The following is an 11,300-nucleotide window of genomic DNA, read 5'->3' as shown; positions in this document are numbered from 1 at the left end:
AGTGTTATCCCCGTTACCCTTTATTTCAAATCGTTCTGTGGTGAAAATGTCAAGAATATTTGGTAGTGTTGACTTTTGACTGTGATCATCTTTTTTTTTATTATGAGGAAGTCTAAATGACTGCCCATAGGAAACAGAAAAGCTCTCCATGATTTAACTTTCAGGCATGTTGCATATGTTATTTTACATTCTCTTAAGCCGAGTTCACAAAACAAAAAGACTGGGAAATACTTCATCTTTTGAACAAAGAACTGTCATTTGAGGCCATTTCTTTGTTTTAGAATGTTATTGGGTGACAAGTTACACTCCTAATCTTACAATAACAGTGTCACTAAAAAAACAATGAAGCACAATCAATGATTTAGGAGACAAGACACTTAGTTTAGGCTAAAAATATTTATTTGGAAATGATAATGTGTTTTTGAGATATTTTTGCAGCATAAAAGTTGGTCTATTTATTTAATAAAACTGTAGAAAACATGTATGTTGGGGTGAGTTATTCTTTGTTTCCATAATTAAGAGAACCTACTGACCATGTACAAAGACAAACATTAAACACAGTGCTGTCATTCAAATGGAAAATTACTTTTTTAGGAAGAGGAAAAATGAGCCGTCATCTCAGCATTCATCGATTTTTCTTGCGTAGATGCCAGCGTCAATGTGCAAATCATCATTTTCAAAGATGTAGTTCTTTTTACTGTCCTGCCTACCAGTGACTGTACTGAAGCATAATGCGAGAGAAGACCACTTTAGAGTCTTAGGAATAGCATGAGCTAAACGCTGCAACGTCTTGGATTATGCCATGGTGTGCTGTCCCGAGGCGGAGCTCAGCGAGCGCTCTACTTGGGGAAGACGGTGACCATGTCGTAGCCCTCAGGAGGAGTCATTCGCTCGCGTGCGTGCTTCTCACAATAAATCTGGTCCTCCACAAAGAAATGTCCCTTCTGTTTGAGGTTGATGTCGCAGTCTGTACAGGTGTAGCACTCGGGGTGACGGAACTTGTCCCTCAGCTTGACCACCAGCCCCCTGAAGAAGAGAAACAAATCCCATTTAACTTGATTATCACACCATTTTGCAGTTTATCCGGACACTAATCCAGCTCTCTATGGTATGTGAACTGCAAAAACGTAGGAGCTACAATAAATGACCACACATATGAATGCCAGAACATGACACCCATATGTGATTGCTGAACATCTCATTCCAAAACAATGGACATCAATTTGCTGCTTTAACAGCCTTCACTCTGGGGAGGTTTTGCACAAAATGTTTGCTGGCTGCAGGGATTTACTCCCATTCAACCACAAGAGCATTAGTGAGGTCGCCCACTGATGTTGGGTGACGAGGCCAGGCTTCAGTCTGTGTTCGTCCCAGTCACTAATATACTGTTACATACTAAAACCATGCAAATAATAGCGTATGGTCTGTATATAGAAGAAGTCCTAACCTGAACTCCAGCTGATAATAGATTTTTCTTGCTGCTGCAATTAGTTTCCTAAAATACTGTAGCACAGTCTTGAGTCATTCTGGAAAAACATTTTTTTTCTTATATTTCCAATCTAAAAAAACAACATTGAAACAAACACATAATCAAAAAGTGTTATTGAAAGCTTCTAGGCTATGGACTGTATATAAAGATGGACGACGTGTCTCCACTTCCTCCCACTGTAGAAAAGTAAAAGGAAATTTCCTGGATACGGGTGCCTCCATGTTGACATTTTTTAACCAGAGTCTGCATTATAGGGATTTTTATAGCATCAAATAACTAACTAAAACCAAATTTATCTGAAAAAAGGAACACTTTACCAAACATCTAAAATGATAGAAAACCATTTTGGGGAAAAAATACAAGACCATGAAAAAGTTCAGCCCATGTCCCATAGAGGGGGCTGGGTTTATGACCTCTGGCAGTCAGCCACTGGGTGGAGATCGTGATGCTTTGGGTCACTTTTAAAGGAGGCGTGACTGCCCATCTATATATCCAGTCTGTGATCTGGGGCTTCATTTATAAAAGGTGGCGTTTGCATAGAAGAGGGCGAACGCCACTTTCCAAGCAAACTTTGGGATTTATAAAAAGCAATCTTGACGAGAAAATGTGCGGTCCTCCTCGCACAGTCTGACCCAGACGTACGCAAAGAAACGGGAGAAATGAGAAACGGCAAAAACAGCTGTAACTCATAAATATGTTCTCTAATTATTAAACAATACTCGCATGTTACGGAGTTTATTCTGATAAATAATACGATGAACAGGACAAATAATGTTTACACGCTGATGCTGACTGAGTTTTAATATGGTTATCATATATAACAGGGTTTAACACAGTCTTTAATTTTATGCTTTAGTACGTTTTATTTTTGTTTTCAATTAGTTTGTTTTTAAAATTAAATTATTCCCCACACCTGTAGCTTTTTGGATCGAATAAATCAAACATAAAAAGGCATACCATCACATCGCGTAAAGACGCATACTCGCTGATTTACTGACAAATGAGGACGAGTGGGTTATGAACTGCTTCAGACTGCCGTGGACTGTTCTCATGGTTCGTTATTGTGATTTATAAAAGGGGAACCGGTGTCAGATGTGCGTGCGCACTGTTTTATAAATCCCAATATTCTGTCCTATGTTCTGTCCATACGCTACCTTTGATGTGAATCCTATTCACAGTTTTATAAATGAGGCCCATGGGATCATCTGCCCCCCCAAGTCAGTAAGTGGATCTAAACATGACTTGACATGAGCAAATTCCCTAATTCTGCAGTCTGCTGAGACATTTGTCACAATAAACGTTTAACCATATTGAATCGAAAACAGTAAAGTCCACAGGGAAATCCACTACTCAAACCTAATTTCAAGGCAACAGTAAAAACTGAACTGGCTGCTTTCATCTTAACTACATTCAGCCACCAGGTGGAGACAAACTCCAAACAGAGACAGCAGCCCTGTGGGGCCCTTTGTTCTGCGTCACTACATTTTGTCACAATGTGGAGGTTTTTAGTGCTCAAACACTAAGCACAACAAACAGCAGATGTCACTGAATCTGGGCTGATACTTGAGGACTGGATTCAGATGAAGCCATACATAAAACAGTACTGAGGAATCATAAAATACTTACACAATCCCAGATCCACATTTGTCACAGCAGGGTAACTTCTCGATGTTCCCCACTGATGATCCAATCTTTGTTGCGGGTGCTTTTACACTCCTGAACCCTGATGGTTTATCAGGGTCGCCTACAAACATCACACACACATACACAGATGAACAATCTTAACATACTTTGATTTTAGGCAACAACTCTTTCAACTCAAATCTGTTATCTTACTAAAAAATGACGGATAATTGTGCGCTCTGAAGCGAAGAGAAATACTTGACAACTCTTTGAGGGAGCTGTGAAAAATAACTGGGAAGCGTACCTGTCTCGAGGATCTCCTGGAGCACTTTGAACGAAGCAGACTGTCGAGGAGGCTCATCAGACTCTTGGTTCTCCTGCAGCATCTTGTAAACCTCGGAATCTGCTGCTACAGGCGGCCGCTTGCCTATCTGAGATGGATCCGATGGAGCTCTACAAAGCAAGTGTGTACATTTCAATGTGTCTGCAGGAGTGACTGGATGCAAACATTTCCTCTTCATTCAAGACAAACAGCAAACACTCTTTTTATTAGTCCTGCCTTGATACATAAAGAGCCTGGCTATAATAGTCTAAGAGATCTAGAAATCTTTGCTCTTTTGTGTATCTTGCTTTTTTTCACTAGGACTACAACATAATTCCAGTTTAGCAATAGAGCAGAGGTTTAAGACCGTTCAATATTGTCTAGAATTTAGATTTTCTTAAAATTGTAATCCATAACAATTGAGATAGTTGTTTCTAGCGGAGCCTCTGGGACCTCATGTGTGTGTATGTGCGTGTGCATGTGTGTATATATGGGCTTTTTCAGTTGGGGTTCTTAAAGAGACAAAGCGAAGCGCTCCAGACAGAGGGTGAATACAGGTATATTCAGACAGACAGCATGAGAAAAATAACGTGTTTTTTGAGCATTAAAGGTTCTAGTAGAAACCCAAAATACAAGTATTAAGTGACAAAAATAGCAGAATATGGGACCTTTGATATCACCTTTTCATGGTCTTAAAGGCAGCATTAAGTGATACTGGTTTTTACTAACAGCTGAGTGAATACCTCATCACATTCACATTATTTTCACCCATCACCCAGGCTTCTGGGTGCCGGCCTAAATCTTGCAAGCTCAATTTCTGCTGAGCAAACTAATCAGTAATCCAATAAGAATCAACTTCCAGCAGTGAGAAGCCAACCAACCAGGAACCTATGGGGTTTCAATCAGTGAAATAATTGATTCTTATATTCATTGTTATTCTTTAAACAGTTTAAACATTGGACCTCTTTGATCAAAGCTTTAAATAGTACTCTTGAATTGAAGATAAAAGAACAGTTCATTTCAACCTAACAAGACTGTGAAACATGAGTAAAACATCAGTAAGAAGTGTGTGACATGGAGCATTAAAGTTGTACTCCATAAGAATTGAGATACCTTGTTTCTAGCAGCCTCTTTGGCAGTAAGACATAATTGCAGGCGAGCTTGTTCTGGTTCTTTCAGAGCCCTCCATCTTGTCACGTTCACAGTCACCATGTATGTTGTGTGTTATTTTTATATTTTTTTTGTTTATTTGTAAACTTTATTGAAACACATTCACATCTCTACTTCCAGTCTGTCCCCTATATGTTACCCTCTTAAATCCACACACACACACACACGATCCCATTACACTTCTGTCCTACAAGCCTGACTCAGAAGTTCAAGTACCCGATTTCCGATTACAAGTGAATGCAGCATAACTTATCTTATGTCATTAGTGATGACAAAGATTGTAGTATAACCTCTTTGCTACGATCTGGGCCGACGAGGCCGACAGACCAACTGCTGTCAGCAGCGTAAATAACATGGCGGCTTATTTACATCTACCCCGGGAGTGTCGCCACAGACATGATATTGGAATACTCAGCAAAAAGGCAAGAAGTGCTTTCATTAGTGGGTCATATGATCAATTACCATAGTTTTAACTCACTCTTTGATAGATAGTAACTTAAACGGAAACGCTGCGTGCTCCAACTTGCTTCCACCCCCATTTGTTCTTTATGCAACACAAAAACTATTGGAACATAAATGCATATGCTGTAGGAGGCTTCCTGGATGTCCTCTCATTGGCGCTTCCGATTAAGAATTCTAAAAAAAACAGTGAAAAATAAAACAAGTAGGATAAATAAAATAAATAAACTTTGACAAATAAAAGAAAGGAAAAAAAAAATCTGGCTTTCTATCAGGCTCAATTACATGCACATACGGGCATCAGTAGATGCCATGGAAACAGAACCATGGCCCAGCCTATATAAGGGCTGCAGACCAGTCTGATCTCTCGCTTTGCACTTGGACCCAAACTGTGGAAAACTAACTCTTGAGTTTTGAAACCGCTGCAGAGAATTTTCTAGAAAACAAATCTGGTGTTCCCCCATACCATTGACGTGTCCTTGGGCAAGACAAATTGCTCCTGTGCATGTGTATGGGTTTGAATGGAAGTTGCTTTGGATAAAAGCGTCAGCTAAATGTCTTGAAGATAATCTCACCCTTTTAAAGGCTGGAAGAGCCACAAAGAGCAGCAGGGAGGGACACAGGACAGGTGTGTACGAAGAGGCAGAGGAGCCTTTCAGGCGAGGGCTTTGGTAGCGTCTTGCACCAGGTCATTTTCTCTTTTAAATAATAGTTCCCTTTAACGGTAAGTAATGATTAGGACACCTTGATTTATTGCATTTATGTTGCACTTTCTTTTACTCATTCACACACATACACACACTAATGGCAGCAAGCTACCATGCAAGGCAGTGACCTGACCATTGGGAGCAGTGTCAGGTTCAATGTCTTGCCCAATGGGACTCTTATTATTTTATTTTTTTAGGTGTATACATTTATACCATTGGTAAGTTATCAACTAATGACAACATTAACAAAAAGGTAAGTCAATACTTAATTAAAGCAGTCACTCCTGAAAGTGTTACGCTCACAGTAATAAAAAAAAGTCTAATCATCCCCCCCATTCCTTTATAGTTAGACGCTGCTGCTACAGTGCTAACTTTTGGCCGATTGGCACCACTTTTGTCATGGCCACTCCGACGTCATATCTACATGTCCATCAAATGTTGTTGCAATAGCTTCAAAGCATTCAGGAGATATTAAATGTTTTGTAATATAAGCCTTACAAACCAACTGACCAAATATATTTGATCTGGTCTAAAGTGTCATGTCGTGCTTATCTTACTTGTTGATTACGGGTTCATTAGCTGTAGTCATGGTTTTAACTTCGTCCACGGCTGAGTTGAAGTCCTTGATGTTCTCTGAAGAGTAGAGACCAGAGGGGCTGTTGTACTGGTTGGTCACAACTTTGGAGCCAAAACCAGAGAACGGCAGAGCACTCCTGTTGTGGGTCGAGCCTATGTGTTTCACCTCCTGTAAAGATTCATGAAAAATCATGCTGTTAAAGATTTGTGCGAGTAAGCAAGCAAAAAAGGCAGTGAGTGCAGAGCTTTGTGAAATAACTCACACACCGTCTGAAACATGCAGCGCTCGATGCAATGGTGATGAAAACTTTTGACGCTTTCAGATGAACTGTCATTTTTTTTTCTTTCTATGGAGCTTGCACATGTGCAGACATGCATCCGATATAATGAGTTGGGAATATCACTCAATATTTGAAAACACCCAGCCTCTTGTGTTTTCAACAATGAATTCAACATTGCAACTGCACACTCGCAAAACTGAGACTTGAAAATATTGTTCAACTCTGAAAACGTCAAACAGTCTTATTTGCGTCTGCTGCTTCTAGTTTGACTCAAAGTCACACATAATTTAGCCGGATAATGTATGACTATGGATTCTGCCTTAATTATAGCTAAGGGTCCTTTAAGACAAAGACGTCATGACACTGGCATGCCATGAAAGTGGGCACATAAATACCACCAAATCTAACTCATGCATCACAGTGGGAGCACGGAAATGCCTCCAGATATAGCTCATGCTTCAAGCATCTGACGATTAAATTGCATATTACCCCAGAGTCTCTGTGGGCAAGTAAACCTAAACAAAGAAACTGACATTGACCAGTAGCTTTAAAAGTACAAAGCAATGATTTTGCACAATAAAAAAGTGACGAGACATCAGAGTGACAGAGTCCAGACAAGCGCTTGAAACAAGTGTTATTGTGTTGTGAGAAGTGCACTACATCTGTGAGCCTGAGACACATCACATCGTTTCCTACATGAATTCATACTTTGGCCGCAACTTTCCACTCAGCGGGCAGGAACTGAGGCTTGCGTCAGAGCTTGGCTGATAAACTACCGTCTCCTAGGAAACCTCCTGTTGGGAAGTAAACAATGACTTCATCATTGGCAGTAAAAAGAAAAAAAACCCCACAAGGCATTGTGGGCGCGGTGGGAGAGGAACGTGCAGTCTTCCAGAAACTGGATGGCTACCTGTAAAGACTCCAGATCTCAAGCTAAAATGAGAGGGTGGAAAGAGTCCTTTTCAAAAGTTAGATGTTGAGACAGCAGACACGCACCTTTGGCTCTGATGAAAGATTCATCTTGTACGGATGTGTCCTCCCTTCCTCAGATGAAAGCGGTGACCACAATTTAGTTTCTGACCTGCAGAGGAAAGACAAGAAGCCTTCATGAATATTACTGAGAAATGCTGGAACCACAAAGTAACTGAAACTTATTCACTTTAAACAATTATTACTCTAAATATAACATGCAGAGTTTTTTTTATTTTTCTTTTTTAAATTGTGCAGCGGCACATGGACGTGATATTATGTCTGTGTCTTTGAACGCTACAGATCCCTTTGCAGCAGTTTGTTCTTTTGCTTGGCTTCATCCAGAGTTCACCCCACCCTGCATTCAATACATTCCCTCTTAATTTGAACAAATATATTTGCTTCAACCTGCCTGTTGAACCCATTTCAACATCCCTGCTTCTTGAAATCATCCACTACACTGACACAAGACAAAATTACAACATAGCTCAGCATACATCCACTTCTGAGACAACAGACTTCCGTAAAACAAAAGCCAGACTTGTCTGTTCAAATCCATGAATAAACACCACGTCACTCCTTGAACACCTGGATTGCAGTTGAGCTGTCTCGTATTACTCAGCGTTGTTCAGGCCCGCGGCGACCCAGGTCAGACTGGCCCATGTTGTTCAACCTACCTGTCTATGGAAAGCACCATCTCCTCTATACACCCCTTGATCTTGTTCTGTGCTTCCAAGTGAGTCATGTTCTCTGTCGGTTCTCCGTCGATTGACAAGATCATGTCTCCTATACACAGGTTGGCCTGAGCAGCTTTACTCCCAGGGGTGACCTACAACACAGCCGACACGATTGATGAGAAACAGCAACTGTTTGGACTATGCAATCTTGGATTATTGGAGATTTTAAAAGGTATATGACACAAGATGTATTGTTATATGTTTTTAAAAATACATTTCTGAAAATATTCTCAAGAAAATAAACACCACTTAAGGATAAATGTGGAAAACATTTGATTTAAAGCCAGATATAACCTTAAAGCCTAACAGATATCCTTTCTTACCAGAGCTAAACCCTACTGCTGTATTGTTTGACCCTGGCCTTCAAGGACCTGTACACATATTTCATTATTTACAGTAAACACAGGCAAAGCCACTGGCAGAGCGTATGTGTTTTCAGTCAGCTTGAGAGCTGGCTGGAAGGCAGACACACCATTGAAGATAAAGGCTTGAAGCACAGAGACTCTGGCACAGTCCAGGAATTCCTAATCACTTTTCCATGGGTGGAGTGGAGAGAGACCTCTGTAAAAACATTTACAACAGCAGCAGCAGCAGCAGCAGCAGCAGCAGCCAGAACACACTGGAGGCTCTTATTGATTCAGTACTGTCCCAGGAGTGTCGCACTGTAAAACATGCATGATGCCTAATAAAGATTTGCATTTATCTACAGCATGCTGTTGTAAAGTAACAATAGGTGGCAAGAGTTGTGAGCTGAGTGTTTCAGGGACACTCAGGGAAGTACAGTTGCACCCTTAATATTATGCTTTTATTTTGAAGTTAGGACTCACAAAGTCTGCAGACATGATGACATACAGTATGCCTACTGGTGTATTTGAGTATTGTTTAGTTAAAGACGAAGTGTACTGTTATTTACAGTTAGAACATAACTCCTCACCAACAATAACGGAACTGAAATAAGGAAATGTAACGTTACATAAAGGGCTCGCGCTGTGAGGTAAAACACGGGTAACAAAGTGACGTTAGCGTTCCCGGTGCCGACACTGTGACAATAGTTCACGTTAAGTTACAGTGTAAGCCTCTGTGAAGTCATGCACGCATTTATTAACAGGACTAACAGCGGAACTAACAGCCTGTTCTCGGTAAAGTGGAGAGGAAACAACGAGAGGTGAAAGTTAGGTCGGGACCAGCCCAGGTGTGGTTACGCACTAACGGCTAACAGCAACACACTTACCCGGGAAATAGTCAGCGGCTGCTCGAAGTCCTTTCCCCCGACCAGCCTGAACCCCCAGGGCCCAGGACCCTGCACGACTACCGGGAGAGGCATAATAATAGCGTCCCTGCTGGTTTTACAACAGATCCGAGTGTTGACTGTTTTTAAGGTCTGCCTCCTTCCTACTGCTTATGACATGTGCGATGATCGATGGTCAGAGGTTTGCTCCGCAGCATCACAGGAGGGAGGACCCTCACGGCGCCGTTGGACGAATGAGAGTTTGAAGTTTCCACGCTGATAAGTGAGAGCGCGAAGATCGTGTATTAACAGGATGGATCACTCCGGAACATGTGTGTGCGTGTGGGGGGGAGACCAGGGAAGTCAGGTCAGGTCCAAGACTTTTTTCTTAAAAGACCAAATGTGTATCAAAAGCCCAATACAGTTTATTCCTCTGTGCCAAAACCTATTGACAGCACATACATTAGTTGCACTGGGTGACACTTTCCCTCAAAAATAACAATAAACATGGGTACTGTTGTTTTTTGGGGGTCAATCCCAGATACACAGTCCTACTGCTGGGAATATGTACTAGTGCACCAAATGTGTGTATAAATCCGCAGGACCACATCTGAAATGAGTCCCCTCTAAATCCTTCACGCACTCCTGTTTGCTAAAAACAGCAGTGGCAGCTTAATAAGGACATGACTCGGACTCGAACTTGAACTCGGACTCGAACTGCTATTTGCACTTCACTGCACTACCTCACCTTAATGAACAATACCGCTCTACCTCAATTCAACAAATGTCATTGCATTGTTACTGTCTATTTATTATTATTATTATCTTATTCTGATTCATACCACTGTCATTTTCACTTGTCACTTTACAATCCACTGCCACTTTACATTTTTTTTACTCTTTGTATATTTTTATTATTTTCATTATGTTGTATATATTAAAAAAAAAAATTGTTAATTCTTTAGTCTATTTTTATTTTTAATTATTAATATGCCGATTGCACTGGGTCTGAGAGGACTGTAATTTCATTTTTTGCATTTTGTATGTCATGCATATTGCAATTTTTGACAATAAAACTGACTTGACTTGACTTGACTTGATTAATGAGCCTTTTTAAAACACGGAAGAATACACTGAGCCCTGTTTTACATTTAAACATCTTCAGTTGGAGTGAATGGGCTTGCAGAAAGTGAGAGACATGAATTTGTTGGTTTTGGTCTTTTCATTGGATTTATTGTCAGTAAGAAAAATATGATGTCAGAGTTATCATAAACTGAGAATGACATCACACACACATCCAAACAATTACTCACACTTCTGTATGCTATGGCCTGAAAAAAGGTATGTGGGCCTAACAGGAGAGAAAAATCCATACCCTACTTCCAAATCTAATGTTTTATACGAGTTACAACAAATAAATAATAGCTCTTTAATGTGTGTTTTAACAGATGGGCTCTGGTGATCACGTTCCGTTAACCTTTGGGCTCACTTTGAAAGCAGAGTGATGCCTCTTCGTGTTTTGCTCCTCTCAGAGGAGCTGCCGTGTTTGTCTGAGGGATGTCGGCCCGCCGGCGCGTCACCGTGTTATATGCAAGCTTACCATTTATGGTAGAGCTAAATCCCAGGATGTGGAATGTGCCGCTCCCAAAACTTGAATTCCTGCCAGAGGATCTTTGCTGAAAGTGGAAAGAAAAAACTCTGGCCGGGCAGACTGACCGAAAGAAACACGTCCTTTCTTG

The 11,300-nt window shown here is 40.8% G+C and overlaps 1 protein-coding gene across 1 annotated transcript; it reads right to left on the bottom strand.

Moving 5' to 3' along the window:
* Positions 1-391: 391 nt before the first annotated feature.
* Positions 392-9,733, bottom strand: pdlim1 (PDZ and LIM domain 1 (elfin)). Its single transcript, XM_083922667.1, has 7 exons — positions 9,565-9,733; positions 8,274-8,425; positions 7,624-7,708; positions 6,328-6,515; positions 3,417-3,565; positions 3,116-3,233; positions 392-1,026 (listed from the first exon to the last, which is right to left on the bottom strand). The coding sequence occupies exons 1-7, from the start codon at positions 9,655-9,657 to the stop codon at positions 840-842; spliced, it is 972 nt and encodes a 323-aa protein (XP_083778793.1). The 5' UTR covers positions 9,658-9,733; the 3' UTR covers positions 392-839.
* Between the last annotated feature and the right edge of the window lie 1,567 nt (positions 9,734-11,300).

The sequence above is a fragment of the Echiichthys vipera genome (assembly GCF_963691815.1).
Source record: "Echiichthys vipera genome assembly, chromosome: 11".
Taxonomy (NCBI): Eukaryota; Metazoa; Chordata; class Actinopteri; order Perciformes; family Trachinidae; genus Echiichthys; species Echiichthys vipera.
Note: the sequence above shows the minus strand (reverse complement) of the source record. Positions and strands in the feature narration are given on the sequence as shown.

Coding starts and splice junctions, on each gene's coding strand:
- pdlim1 (XM_083922667.1), bottom strand. CDS start 9,657: ATGCCTCTCCCGGTAGTCGTGCAGGGTCCTGGGCCCTGGGGGTTCAGG. Junction 7,709..8,273: donor ATGGTGCTTTCCATAGACAG/GTAGGTTGAACA, acceptor TTTCCTCTGCAG/GTCAGAAACTAAATTGTGGT. Junction 6,516..7,623: donor ATCTTTCATCAGAGCCAAAG/GTGCGTGTCTGC, acceptor GAATCTTTACAG/GAGGTGAAACACATAGGCTC.